The following is a 14,474-nucleotide window of genomic DNA, read 5'->3' as shown; positions in this document are numbered from 1 at the left end:
AACACTGGGGAATTCCAAAAGACTGGAAGAAAGCTAAAGTTGTGCCAATATTTAAAAAGGGTAAATGGGATGACCTGGGTAATTATAGGCCAGTCAGTCTGACATCATTCCTGGGCAAGATAATGGAGTGGGTGATATGGGACACAATTAGTAAAGAATTAAAGAAGGGTAATATAATTAATGCCCTTAACCTGGGTTTATGGAAAATAGATCCTATCAAACTAACTAGATTTTTTTAAATTAGATTACAAATTTGTCTGATAAAGGTAATAGTGTTGATGTAATATACTTGGACTTCTGTAAGGCATTTGACTTGATACTGCACAACCTTTTGATTTTAGTTTTTTAACCATATAAAATTAACATGGCACACATTAAATGGATTAAAAGCTGGCTAACTGACAGGTATCAAAATATAACTGTAAACAGGGAATCATCATGGGGGGGGGGGGGTTAGTGCAGTCCCCCCAAGGATCTGTTCTTGGACCTATGCTATTTTACATTTTTATCAGTGACCTGGGACATAAAATCATCACTGATAAAGTTTGCAGATGACACAAAAATTGGGGGAGTGGTAAATAATGAAGAGAGCAGTTAACTGACAGAGCGATTGGAATGTCTTGGTAAGCTGGGTGCAAACAATGTGTGTTTTAATACAGCTAAATGTAAATGTATACAACTAGGAACAAAGAATGTAGGCCATACTTATAGGATGGGGGACTCTAACTAGGGAAGCAGTGACTCTGAAAAAGATCGGGGGCTGTGGTGGATAATCAGCCCGACACGGGCTCTCAGTGTGACCCTGTGGCAAAAGGCACTAATGTGATCCTCGGATGCATAAACATCCAAACTGAATAGGAGCAGAGAGGTTATTTTACCTCTGTATTTGGCACTTGTGCTAGTGCTGCTGCAATATTAAATCTAGTTCTGGTGCCCGCAATTCCAGAAGGATGTTGATAAATTGGAGAGGGTTCAGAGAAGAGCCATGAGAATGGTTAAAGGATTAGAATACGTGTCTTACAGTGACAGACTCAAGGAGCTCTATTTATTTTAACAAAGAGAAGGGTAAGGGGTGACTTGATGACAGTCTATAAGTACCTAAATGGAGAACAAATATTTGATCATGGGCTCTTCAATCTAGCAGAGAAACGTGTAACACAATCCAAAGGCTGGAAGTTGAAGCTCGACAAATTCAGACTGGAAATAAGGTGTACATTTTTAACAGTGATGGTAATTAACCACTGGAACAATTTACCAAGGGTCATGGTGGATTCTCCATCACTGGCGATTTTTAAATCAACAATGTATGTTTTTCTAAAAGATCTGCTCTAGGAGTTCTTTTGGGGAAGTTCTGTGGCCTGTGTTATACAGGAAGTGAGACTAGAGGATCATAGCAGTGGCCTTGGAATCTATAAATCTATAAATGAGGTAAAACTAATTTCTGCCATGCTTCCTCTGTCCCTCCAGTTTGATAAAACTGCACTTTGGGGGCCAATTCAAGCACTGCAAAGAAACAAGTGTAAGATTTTTTAATGCTTCACATGCTGGGTCTCAGATGTTGTCCAACCCTCTGTGAACACGATCTCCCACTGCCTAGAGAACCTCCTCATGGACAGATGACCAGCTGCAGCAGGCAGCACTGGCTGCGATCTAGAGCTGCTATCAAACTGCTCCTGACACCAACAGATGCCTTGTGTTTCACAGCCCTTCACAAGTGAGTGTAGACGGTGTTGCATAATAGCACACAGCAGACCCAGCCCTGGCTGAAGGGAAATCCAGCATTAGGCACAGCAACAGGGCAACAGTACACCTCTAGCAGGATGGGCCAGTATTCCGCAGCCAATGCAGGGATCATGTCCAAATGGGAACAACATTCAGGTACCTGTTAGGAGTACAGTAAAACTGTGCAGAGGGGTGGGGGACAGGAGGATCAACACTCAAAGAGTATCATTTATTTAAAGGGCAGTGGATGCCTCATAGCAAATCCTGAAATACATCCTATTCTGATTCAGTTTAGCCTACTTGTCATATTTCCTGAGTGGGTTTCTTCATTCATTTGTATGATTAGCGATAGCTTCATAAAGATAGAATCATTGCTTCTTCAAGTACATTCCCCCTGAACCTGAAACAAGAATCGTCCATGACTTCACAACCCTAGCCTGTTTCCAGAGCAATTAATTGTGGAGTCAAAATAAGGAGCCTGACTTCAACTGGAGAATCAGCAACAGGAGCAGATGAAAACAAAACAACAGCGCCTAGCATTTATATAGTGTCTTTACAAAAGTTGCCAAGGGAGATCATTTAACTCTACACTGAAGTATAGTAAACACAGGGCTGGATCACAACTGCAGCAGCACGCAGCATCCCTACCCAAACCTTCAGCATCTAAGTGAAGAATATTGTATCATGCTGAATCTGCAGGGAAAATGCAGGTGGAATTTACTCAAGCTGGAATTTAGCCAGGACATGGACTCTTACTAAAGTGGAATGAGATCTTTAATGACCACAGTGGTCAAGACCTCAGTTTAAATCTCATCCAACAGAGGGCACCTCCATTGTCCCTTCACTGGCTGGTGGGGCTCAGAGGGAAGAGCCGCACCCACTGAATTGGCAGCCCCACTTCCTGGGTTTCCTCGGGCGTACAAAGGTTCTGTTTCCACACAAGAATCAAGTAATTGGTGCAGAACGCGTCTCAGAAAGGGCTTCAGTTCAGAGCCACAGGACTTTCTATAAGGACCTTTCAAGGAAAAGTCAGCAGCTCCTTAATAAGTGTGCACAACCAAGAAATAAAGTTACCTTCATCAACTGGCTGATTATCTTCCCAGCTCTTGATATAGTCATCCTAGTGAAGGAAGAGAGAACAGCTTAGTCAACAGAACATGCCAAATATCAAAATCCAAATGCTCAGAACGATGAGCCTGATCAATGTTTAGAGGTAACACTGGCCTGGGGATGTAACAATGATGCCTTCCTCATGGCTTGGACTCTAGCAGAGGGCCACACATATGGTTACAAAGACAATGCAAAGATTCATATTGTGTTTATTTATTCTGTGTTCTGCATTGCTGGTGAGGGGAATTTGGTCCTCTTGGAAACAGAAAGGTCTAGTTCTCTCTCTCTCTCTCTCACACACACACACACACACGCACACAGCTCTGCTCACATTCCTGACCTGTAACATACAAAACCTTGTTTGCCTCACACACAGAGCTCTGCAGATCCACTGCTCAAGAGTGAGATTTTCATACATTCCAGTATCCAGCCTGCTCACACAACTGCACAGATGGGCAATGCAGAGGGATGGCAGGATGTGCATGCTTGTGCCCTCACACCAAAGTCCAGCTGCTAAATCTAATTCCAGGATTGTACTTGCCTTGGCCGTTGGTGTGTTCATTTAATGGCAAACCCCACAAATAGGAAAACTGAAGAACATAAATCCTTGCCTCACTGCAGAGAGGTGCAAATCTTGCTCCATCACATGAGAGGCAGAAGCAGTCTGATGCCCTAACCTCAAACTGGGGTTAACGGTCTCCAGGCATCTGTGAAGACCTGCAGGGTATCTGCATTTTCCCAATTCACCTGGTGCATTTACACAAACATAATCAACAGGGGGAGTCCACAGTTTAGAACGTCAGGGACTTACTGCCCTAACCTCCTTCGTGCAGGGACCTCCATACACTCATAGTAGTAATACATTGCTTGCTGCCCCAGCGTCATTGCACTGTAAAGGGCCATCAGGTCATGGCTTGGAAGTGGCAGGAAAAGTTATCAGATGCTGGCACAGCTGTTAGAATGTCAGCATGCTGCTTGGCTAGATCCTATCCCGTTTCTTAAGGTGCTGAATCAGTTACAATTCTTGGGAAGAAAAAACACAAGTCCTTTGTCTCTGACTCCCTCATCCTGAAAAGTGATTGATCATTTGTGAAGGCTCAGCACTTGAGGTCCCTCACTGCTTCTCCACGCTCCCCAGCCCATCCATGACAGTGGCCTCTGTCCACACCAAGCAAATGGGCAGTAGAATCTTTCCACAGATTTCCAGGGAAAAGCAACACTACTATTAAGGTGAGGAAATGGAGAATAAAGGATAAAAGTCAGATGTGCAATAAAAATAAGAAAATGAAAGGAATAATACCAGACCCAATGGGTCTAAAGTTCATGTTTTGTGGGGGGCGAAGCTGAGGTGCAGAGAGATCAAGTAACTTGCCTAGTGACACACAGCAAGTCAGAAGATCTGGAAATAGAACCCAGGAGTCCTGACCAGGGGCACTGCCTGGGGTCTCAAGCGGGAGGGTGGGGACGGGCCTTACCAGATTTGATCCTGAGCCTCAAAGTTAAATTGCTGGGCAGGATGGATGCTTTTCTGTGCCAACCCCCTAATGAGCACCAGTGCCTTCTGGTGGCTTGACTTGGCCCTTCACTCTGGCCAGACACCAGGGACTGAGCCAGCCTGGCCCTGCCTCGCACCACCTCAGGCGTTACTAGGAAGTTCCGGCAGAGTTCAGGCTCCTGGTGAGGTCTGCACAGGCTGCACAGTAAAAAAGGCCTGTCAGTGGCAACACTGTTGCCCAGGCCACCACCAGCCCTCCCGGGACCAGCACCCTCAGAGCCAGCTCTTTGGTATCCCTCTCCCACACAGGCAGCGTATGGGGAGCCCCAGAGAGGCAGTGCCATTCCTGACTGCTGGCAGCAGTACCAGCCCAAGCTCCTGCGCCGCTGCCATTCTCTGTGGGCAGGGGGCAACGACCTGCTGGCTGAGTACCGCACTACCTCAGAGGCCTCAGCAGTACTACCAGCTGGGGGACAACATTTTACCTAATGTGTCAGGACTGGGGAGGCTTTGCCCCTCTCTACCCCCTGCCTTGTGGTGCCTCTTATCCTGACTTGCAGTCCCCTGTTCTAACCACACTTCCTCCCCCTGCTGTGCAAAGGTTAAACCTCTCAATCCTTCCCTTGTTTGTTGAGAGTCTTCAGATTTGGAAAGTTACCAACAATTAACAGCCCCACCACAACCACTGGAGCTGTTCTCCTTTAACAGGGTAGTCAATAGGTGGACCATGGGCCAAATCCAGATCCCCAGCTGCTTTTGAACAGACTGCAAAAATCTCTTTATTTATTATTGTTATTATTTTTGTATTATTTTCCCTGGAGCCTGGATCTTGACTATACCTTGACCAAGAAATGTGGACCTTGACAAAAAATAATTGATTACCCCGGCCTTTAATATGTTATATACACAGAATCAAATGCAGAGAATACAAACAAAAATGCGAGGGGAGGGTTTAACAGTAAATGAATCCAGGCCCTGGAAGAGAGTACGGGTGTGCATCTCATTTGTAATGTCTGCACTAGAATGGGTTTCTCCTTGCAGGTCTCTTTTCTTTGCCAACCATGAACGAACATTCTTGTAAGCCTCTCTGAAGTGCCCTGATGGCCTGTGTTAATTTACAGCAGATCACACACTCCACACCCTTTGAACAACAGTGTTGTTGACTGTCCCCTCCAGTAAGGAAATCCAGCCTCTGGTACTAGGGACTCACTACCGTGTAGAATGCTCTTCCTTGAGCTGTCTGGGCTTATTTAGATTATTAACTCTTAGAGGCAGGAACAGGGTCTTCCTAGACTTTTATACAGTGCTGAGCACTGTCGATGCTTAACATGTAACAACAATCCTCTCTGATAGACGCTGGTTCAATTCCATCACTGGTGCCCTCTATCTTGTGGCAGGGCCGCCCAGAGGATTCAGGGGGCCTGAGGCATTAAAAAAAGGCGCCACCCGCTGCGGCGCTTGTACTCACCGGGCGGCGCTCTGAGTCTTTGGCGGCACTTCGGAGGCGGGTCCCTTCGCTTGCTCCAGGTCTTCGGCGGCACTGAAGGACGCGGAGCGCCGCCGGGTGAGTAAAGATTAAAAAGGCGCCTCTACCCAGGGAAGGGATTCTCGGCCAGGGCTCGCGGGGCCCCTGTGGGGCCCCGGGGCAAATTGCCCCACTTGCCCCCCCTCTGGGCGGCCCTGTGGTGATGATTATATATACAGTTTCTCAGGATGAAATTCACCCTGCGCAGAGGGCCAGCACCAGGCTCGTGCATCATTTCATTCCCACTTAAGTGGCCCTCTGCCTGGGGGTCAAAATGAATATGTGCGTATGTATAGGCACACACTCACATATACGCATGCAACCACATACATAGAGCCCTGTGCACATACAAAATTTGGATCTGCATCCATCCATGATCCACAAAAATGGTCCACAGATATCCGCAGATTTGCAGGGCTCTACACAGATACACACTCATCCTGGCCATACTTCATGCAACGTGCAGCTGTTCAAATCAACTCAAAATATTCTCCTGATAAACTAAAACTAGAGGGAGGGAGCTGGGGTGGAGAACACAGGGAACATGACACAGATGCCCTGTAAAGATTAAATGAAACCAGATTCAAAAATCGATACTAACCTCCACCTCCTGGGAATTCAGCCCACAGCAGAAGAGTAGGCGAAAAAACAAAAGGAGAGAGAAAAGAGAACACACATGAAATATACCGACACTGCCAGAGCTCAGGCTGCAAGAAAGGGCTGGGTTTGTGATCACACAGACAGTATTTCTTTGTTTAGATTCCCTGAAATGTCATAATTCATTTCCTCCAAGTGATGTGTTTTTATAAAGACTCCCCCAATGCATCTTTTCTTGCTTTCCTAATTTGCATTTATTAAGTCGTACTTCTGTCACAATGGCAACAATGGAATTTGATTGCAAGGAACAAAAATTAAGGCAAAGGCTGATAATTCAGGCTTTGTGCAAGCTGCAGCACTACTCCCAACACTTCTTGGTTAGCCCTGGGACCGAAACAATGATGTTTCAGCAGATGGATGTAGTGTTTCATACAGCAGAGTTCACAATAATACAAGTACCTTTCTATTGTTCTGCAGTCTTTCTGCAATAAAATAATGTTAAACAAACAAAAAAGGCATATTTGCAGACAATGAAATCCTGACTGCTCTCCTGTTATGACAGCTCCCTTCTCATACACCCAGGAAGGGACATTTTAGAGCATAGGGGAGAGGGACGGTATCATTAGGAGGCTTGGCAGTGACCAATATTCTATTGCAAGAGACTTCTTTACTGATTTAAGCCAAATTAGTGCTGTCACAGGATGTTATTTGGCTCCTGGTAAAATGGATGTCCCTGCACCTTTGGTCCCAGCTGTTCTCTTTAGCGCATCATCCACAGCTCCAGTGTTAATCTTCCATTCTGACACGTCCAAGAGCCCTGGGGGCTGATATCAGCCATACCACATGTCCTATCAGCAGCTGCAGCTCAGCTCAGGAGAAGAGCTGGCTCCTATGCAGGCTTCACATTTATCCCAAATGGGAAGAAAGCCAAGAGAAATCCTATATTTCTACAAAATGGACTTGGGGGATGCCACCCTCTCGTAGAGCCTCCAAGCAAGGGGCTGATGCTAGAGAAGCTCTTGCTAATGCACTTGGACAGGGCTGAGGAAAATGAGGCTGTGATAAGACATGGGGTCCTATGCAACTCCAGCCTTTGAAGGTCACAGATTGGTAACAACATATTTTTTAGATGCAACTATCTGCCAGCAATTTGTAAGGGAGGGATTAGGTATAGTCTTTAGCTCAGCCCGTCTCTGGGACACCTACATCCCTAGTGAACCATGAATCCACCATACAGGGACATCACATATGGACTTCCTGAGCTGCCCTGGTGTTGTATGATACAGTTGGGTCCTTTAAGAATATTGCAGCTGTCAGGAGCATGCTATCACCCGGGGTTTCTCATTACTGCTTCAAAGCCCAGATCCAGGGGTTTTGCCAGGCAAACTGGCAAATGTCTATCCCTGACAACCCACAGTCACCCACACAGTCTCCAAGTGTTTCACTGCCTCATACATGGTGCTCCCTTAAATGACTAGCTGTCTGGTAGAGTCAGCCCTGCTATTTCCTCCGCCGCTTGGCCGCTTGCAGAGACTAATATATTGTGGTCAGACCTGGCAGAACCCAATATCAAATTCAGGAGCTACACGAGTCAACTCCGTGCAGTGCAAGGCCATCACATACCTGCACTACATACCTTTAAAACTGTTTTTTTTTTTAAATCCTCATTCCCTCCAGCCATTCTGCTAGTAAAATATTTGCATCTTAACACTGGCTTCATTTTCTCTCTCAATAGTTTAAATGAGACTACTAGAGTGACCTCTGTGTCTCTAATAAACACACACATGTGCACATGCACACACACACTTTGCTATAATTGAACATGCACATACACAGAGAGATGCAGGCACTATCTGTCCCAGTTTCCTTTACCTTGTCTTGCTAAAAAGACCCAGGCTGTTTGTTCTGATAGCTCAGACAATGCACAGTTTCTCAGTACAGAACCCCAACCTTTCTGGAAAACAGAACTTTATTTTCTGAAAGGTTCAAAAAGGAGCAAACAAAAAAGGACCCCTTTAAGGGAGATCAGCATGGCAGAGGGGTCCCAGGCTGGGTCCCAAATCCAGTAAGGTTTTTAAATAGCACTTTATCTGTCTAGTGAGAATAGCAGCAGGCATACAATTACAGGACACCTCCTAACAGGAAACCTGCCCCTTTGTTCAGTCTCTAAAAGAACCATCCATCTCTCCACTTTCCTGCTTGGGGGACTCTCTTCCAAGCCTGCAAGCACCTCTTCAATGACTCTTCTTCTTCCTTTCCCAGTGTTTTTTTTATCTTCCTCGCCAAGCCTCAAACCACTTCTTCCTCCTCCTCCTGATGCTGGCAGGTTTCCGCACAGCTGGAGCCTTGGACTAAGAGAGCTGGATTGATGCAGCCATGCTGCGATAGGCTCAAAGGCATTGTGTGTCCCATCTGCCAACGGCGCTCTTTGTGGGGATGGCAATACAGAGCAGAGGCAGGACAAAACCAATGTCTTTTCTACTGAACACACTCAGGACTTCCAACCCTTTCCACTCCCACTGCGAGCATGTTCAATGACCCCAATCTGCCGAGCACACAAAGCATAACAAACAGTGCCCCTCTCACCAAAGGAAACGGCACATCATCAGACATGGCACACTGCCACCCTGCAGGAGCTCTGCCAAGCTAGCAAATGGACTTCTTTGAGAAGCTGGTGGCTTGCTGCATTGTGGAGCCAGCTGCCCTCTCAGGGTCACTCGCTGAGGTGGGACTGGAAATGGCTCTCGGAAAGGCTGAATCAGCGGGAGCCTTTTTGGAAAGATAGTGTGTCGCGGAGCCAGTATTGATCAGTGCCCTCACTGGCACAAGATGCAGTCAAGGGCAGGCTGAGTGCCATCTGCAGCACAGCAATGGCTGCAGTGCTGCCAGGGTGACATGCTGCAGAGACCAGCTTCATGGCTGCTGTGACAGTGCAGCATGTTATCATGGGGGAGACATGGGATAAACCCTCTCAAAGCACCCTCTGAATCACCAACAACCGTGGGAACACACCACAGATGTAAGAGGACCGGGGCACAGGCCCAGAAAGAATCCAACTGCTGCATGCAGCCTGACACAAACACTTTCCTATATTGGGGGAGGGAGCGTCACCGCCCTCTGAAGCATCAGGCATTGGCTTCTGCCAGAGAAAGGGGATGGGTCTTGATGGGCCAGCAGTCTGTGCGCATGTGTAATAAACTAATCAATGGTGGTTCATTAACACCCCACGCACACCTTCTGGTAATTGTTCTGTACCAGGCTTATTAGTAAATTGTCAGAAAGAGAAAATGGATAACTCGTGATTTAATAGCAGAGAAGGGAAAAGAGCCCTCACCCAGCTAGATGGGGTGAGCTGGAGAAAGGGAAGGGAGAACTCACTGTCAGCTGGATGGGATGGGAAAGGAATGGTCACTCTCTAGTGCCTGAAAAGGGAGGGGAGGGAGATCCCACACATTCCTGAAGTATCCCTGAGGCTGACACTGTCAGGGGGACAAGAACTTTTCCCTGTGAACATTAAACAACAAACACAGACGTGTCCAGTGCATCTCACAGCTCCCTGCACTTACACCCATTTTACACAGGTGTAATTTCACACGTGGATTTCAATGGAGTTGGCCCCAATTTATTCCAACACACAAGAGAAGAATCTGGGCTCTTGACCACTTTCCTCTCCTCTCCCTCCCCCTGTATAGCCTCCACCTACTCCCTGTCCCCTCCATACAATCCGGACAGTGTTGGTGCCAGTGTCTTCTCCTCTTCAGCTCCAGCTGTTGGGAGTGGCCTCCTGCAATTCCACCTGAGAGTCCTTGACTCTCCTTCTTCATCTGGCTGTGAAATCCTGCATCTAATGTCTCTCTCTCCTACCTCAGAATCTCTCTCCCTTTGCTATTGGCAATTACGCCTCTTTGCAGCTTTGTTATTTAACTCTGCAGACAGCTTTAGGAAGCATTCTGCATGGAAGATGCTATACACAATAAAGCAATAACGTACTATGTGCACGTTGGAAAGTCCCCAAAACCAAGTCTCTTTCAAATGCCATCAGTAAGCTCATGGCTGCAGGGGATTTAATCAGTCCCTGCCTAGTTCTTGTGGAGGTTTATTTTCAGATTGTACAAGATTATTTAAATAAAACCTGTGAGCCAGCACTTTTGTTTGTGTCACATTCTATGGTTGGGAATGGGGGGGGGAGGAAGGATTGTTGACAGTGTAGGTCACTCAAGACAGCAGCTCCCTCAGGAGCTGAAAGCACAGAAAAGAGACTTTGCCTGATCTTGTGCTATGGAAGGGAAGTTTGGCACCAGAACAAAGGCCATGGAGAGGATGCTGGAAATGCTCGCTGCCTCCTCCAATCCGGAAGCCTCACATTCAGGACCTCAGAAGAATTAAAAATATATATATTTCTCCACAGGGCAAAATTTAAAATAAAGCCCCTTGATTTGTTATTACATAGCAAAACATCAAATCCTTCTTATGCTCCCCTACTGTAAACAAAAAGAGTTTGAGAAAACGATGTCCCATTTCAGAGAGTGGGGAGCAAACTACTCTATCACAATAAGAGCTAGAGGAGAAGAGAGGAAATAAAAACAGGAAAGTAGAGAAGATAAATGGTGAATGGGAGAAGACCAGAAGAGAGGAGAGAAATAAGCAGAATAAAATATTCCCTCACTGGGTGTGGGCTCTCTCTTGCCAATGGATCTATCACATCCTGTCATGCCCAGGGCAACATAGATATTGTTCTAGATGTATCATCAATGACATCATATCCAGCTGTGCGCATTTGGTACACCGCAGCTGCCATTTATGTATGCTAGCTTCCGGAGACAGACAGACTTTGTAGGGGCCCAGGCCAATTATCTACATGTGTTAGACACAGAAATCCACTCATTACCCCTCACTGCCCCGTTATTTATCCTCACTCCACAAGTGGCAGGTGGAGGGATATCCCTTCAGTAGCTGTTTTGCTGGGCATTTTCTTGGTGACACTGGTCAGAGTAGAAACAACAGTTACCCATCCAACTTGGGATAACTGATGAACTAAAAGAGCCTGTTGACCTTTGAGAACATGGGGCAAGCAGCCATTAGCTTCCTCTACTTGAATTTCCCTTTATGGGGATGTCAGAGAGTGAGCTCAGACAAGAAACTCTGACCTTGAGTTTCTTTAGAGTGGAAGCTAATGGCCACAGCACAGACACTGTTGGGGGATCCCTTTTCTTAGGAGTGCAGCAGGCTTTTTTTAGACAATCCCTACACCCCCTCAGGACAGAATGGCTGACTAATGCCTACACAGTCCAGCATCACTGAGGAGCTGTCCAGCTGGGCACCTCCTGAAGAGGCACAGAACTGGGAGGAGATTCTGGAAGGGGAGTTTGGAGTCACTTTTCCTAGCTCAGAAGGGTGCAGGGTGGGCAGCAAAAAGAGGGAATGTTTTCCAGCAGATACCAATAGATGTGGTTAATTGCAACAGCCCATATGCTCCCCAGGGATGTACTGTAGCATGCAGACCAGGTGACAGAGTGAGCCAGTGCTGAAGTATCACATTGAAGCAGCTATTTGCTTGCATCCATTCCATTTTGTATTATTGATCCAAGATCAGCTCTATCCCTGCTACTTCTCCCGGCAGCTGAGCTATCTAGTGCCAGTGGTAAAGTGCATTCAGAGTAGTTCAGAGCTCTGTGTGCATTTATCAGACCACAAGCCATCTCGTGCGGTGATGGATTCTAAATAGCATGATTGCACTTCCTAAGGAGATTCCTGCATTTCCTTTCAAATGGTCTTAAAAGTTCTGCCACTTTGGTGCCAGAACATGCATTTATTATACACTGAGTAGAGTCCTCTTAACAACCAGACATGGTGCCACCACAAGAGGGAGCCAGGATGGATAATGGCCTTTCATCACCTAGTCACTGGTTCAAATCCAGTCCAAGTCAGTAGTGACCAGCTGCCAGACTACATGTCCTTTGTGAAAGGACCATGTGGTTCCAGTGCAGTTTCTGATTCACAGTCCTCCATGTCTTAAAGTGGTAGCCTCAGCAGAGAGATGGAAACTGAACTATCCTCTCACCCTCAGCAGTGGTGCCTGCCGCTCAGGTTTGAGGCACATTAGCAAGGCAGCATGTGGAAGCTTGCTCTGTTGCTCTCCCTGTTCCATGGAGGAACAGAAGATTTCAGTCTCCTGTGGCTGTCAAGCCAGCACCTTTCACCAGCATGTCTGTTCAACAGAGCTATGCTAGTTACCCCACCCTCCAATTTCATGCTCTTCCCATGATGGAAATAAAGGATGAAAATCAAAACTATCAAATGTTTAAAAGAAGCTTGCTGGGCCACGAGTCCTTTTTCCTGTCAGCTGCTCCTGTCCTTTTCTGGAACAATGCCCAGGCAACACTCACTCACCTGGCTTCATTCAACACACTCCTACCTGCTGGGCCTTGTTGAGGGAAGTGCAGTTTTGGTTTAGTCTTTGGACAAAGTAACAATCCAGCTTGACTTGTGGGGGCCCACCTGAAATAGCTCTCCTCCATCCCACCTCCAGGAGGACCCTTTTCCAACCCTTCCCTTCCTGCCTACAGACAGTGACTCAGTGCTTCCTTCCAGTCCCCAGTCTGCTAGATATTCCTTGACTTGGTGTAATGGAAATCACAGTGGGTTCTGCCACGCACGCCTCTCCAGATCAAATCGCAGTTTCCATTATTACCTTTTAAAATTAAGTAAATGCCATCTTCTTGGGATTCTTTGCATTTCATAAGACACTTAATAGCAGCTTCCAAGAACAGCGAAGACTGACAGTAAGAGACACACAGAAAAGAGGCTCCTTAGAACCTCATTTTTAATCCTGAAAAGATTTTTTATAGCAATTACTCAGACAGTAATTTAGCAATTACTCAGACAGTGATATCTGTAGATGCAAAGGAGACTGGCTTGCTCGCCCATATTGATTGGTCTAGGTGTGAACAAGTATGTTGTTTTCCCAGCCCTCTTCTGCTTTATCTACACCCTTTTCAGTGGCTCCGCCTGTCGGGGCACTACTTGGGTCTTCAAGGGGCCAAGGGTGGAGTGGGGTGCATCTAAACTAAATCTAAGTAAACAGCAATTCTGCAGCCAACAAAGAACGGGGGCGGGGGGGGGCCTTACCAGATCTGCCATGAAGTTAAATTGCTGGATGGGGTTGTGCTTTTCTGTGCCAACCACCCACTCAGTGTTAGCACCCCCTGGTGGCCAGGCTGGGCCCTTCACTTCAGCCGGATGCCTGGGACTGAGCCTGCCTTGCCCATGAGTTACTAGGAAGTGGTGGCGGACTTTGGGCACCTGACTGGGGCCTGCACAGCCTGTGCAGTTTAAAAGGCCTAAGAGTGGCAATGCTGTTGCCAGGCTACCACCACCTCTCCCCAGAACCAGCACCCTCAGAGCCACTTCCTTGGTATTCCCCACTCATACGGAGCCAGCTCCTCAGCACCCTCCTCCCTTGCAGGCAGCGTGTGGGGAGCCCAGGAGAGGCAGCACCACCCCTGCCAGCCAGCAGTAGTTGCAGCCCCAGCACCTCTGCCGCTGCCATTCTCTATGGACACGGGGAGAAGACCCGCTGGCTTGGCACCACGCTGCCTCTGAGGCTGCAGCAGCAGCACTACCAGATGAGGGACAAGTTTTTACCAAATGTATTGGGAGCTGGGGGAGTGGGCAGGGGGCTTTGTCCCTCTCTGCTCACACATTGTGGCACTCCTGCTACTGTATTTCTGGTCTTCCTCTCGCTAACATTGCAGCCCCTCATCCAGGACAATTACCCCTTGACGTAGCCTAATATAGACAGACAAGGACACCATGCAACATTATTGGCCTCCCTGGAGCACTAGTAGCCTCTGGTTACATAACATCTTCAGGGGCGTGGGGGAGGCAGGCAATCCCAGGACTGCCAGAACTCACACATAGTACAGGCTTCCTTGCTGTCAAAATTCCCCAGATTGGTATGTTGCTGGCAGTTCAACCTTTTCCCCCATTGCAGCTTGCAAGCCAAAGTTGTGCCAGTGTAGATCA

The 14,474-nt window shown here is 47.2% G+C and overlaps 1 protein-coding gene across 1 annotated transcript in view; it reads right to left on the bottom strand.

The window, feature by feature from the left end:
• SPOCK2 (SPARC (osteonectin), cwcv and kazal like domains proteoglycan 2) overlaps positions 1-14,474 on the bottom strand; it is a 50,754-nt gene that overhangs the window by 18,728 nt on the left and 17,552 nt on the right. The window contains exons 2-3 of the mRNA XM_065408103.1: positions 6,454-6,462; positions 2,797-2,842 (exon numbers count right to left, since the gene is read on the bottom strand). Coding sequence (XP_065264175.1) covers positions 2,797-2,842; positions 6,454-6,462 — 55 coding nt within the window. The remainder of the gene's footprint in view (positions 1-2,796; positions 2,843-6,453; positions 6,463-14,474) is intronic.

The sequence above is a fragment of the Emys orbicularis genome, chromosome 7, assembly GCF_028017835.1.
Source record: "Emys orbicularis isolate rEmyOrb1 chromosome 7, rEmyOrb1.hap1, whole genome shotgun sequence".
Taxonomy (NCBI): Eukaryota; Metazoa; Chordata; order Testudines; family Emydidae; genus Emys; species Emys orbicularis.
This window is presented reverse-complemented; position numbering and strand designations above follow the sequence as displayed.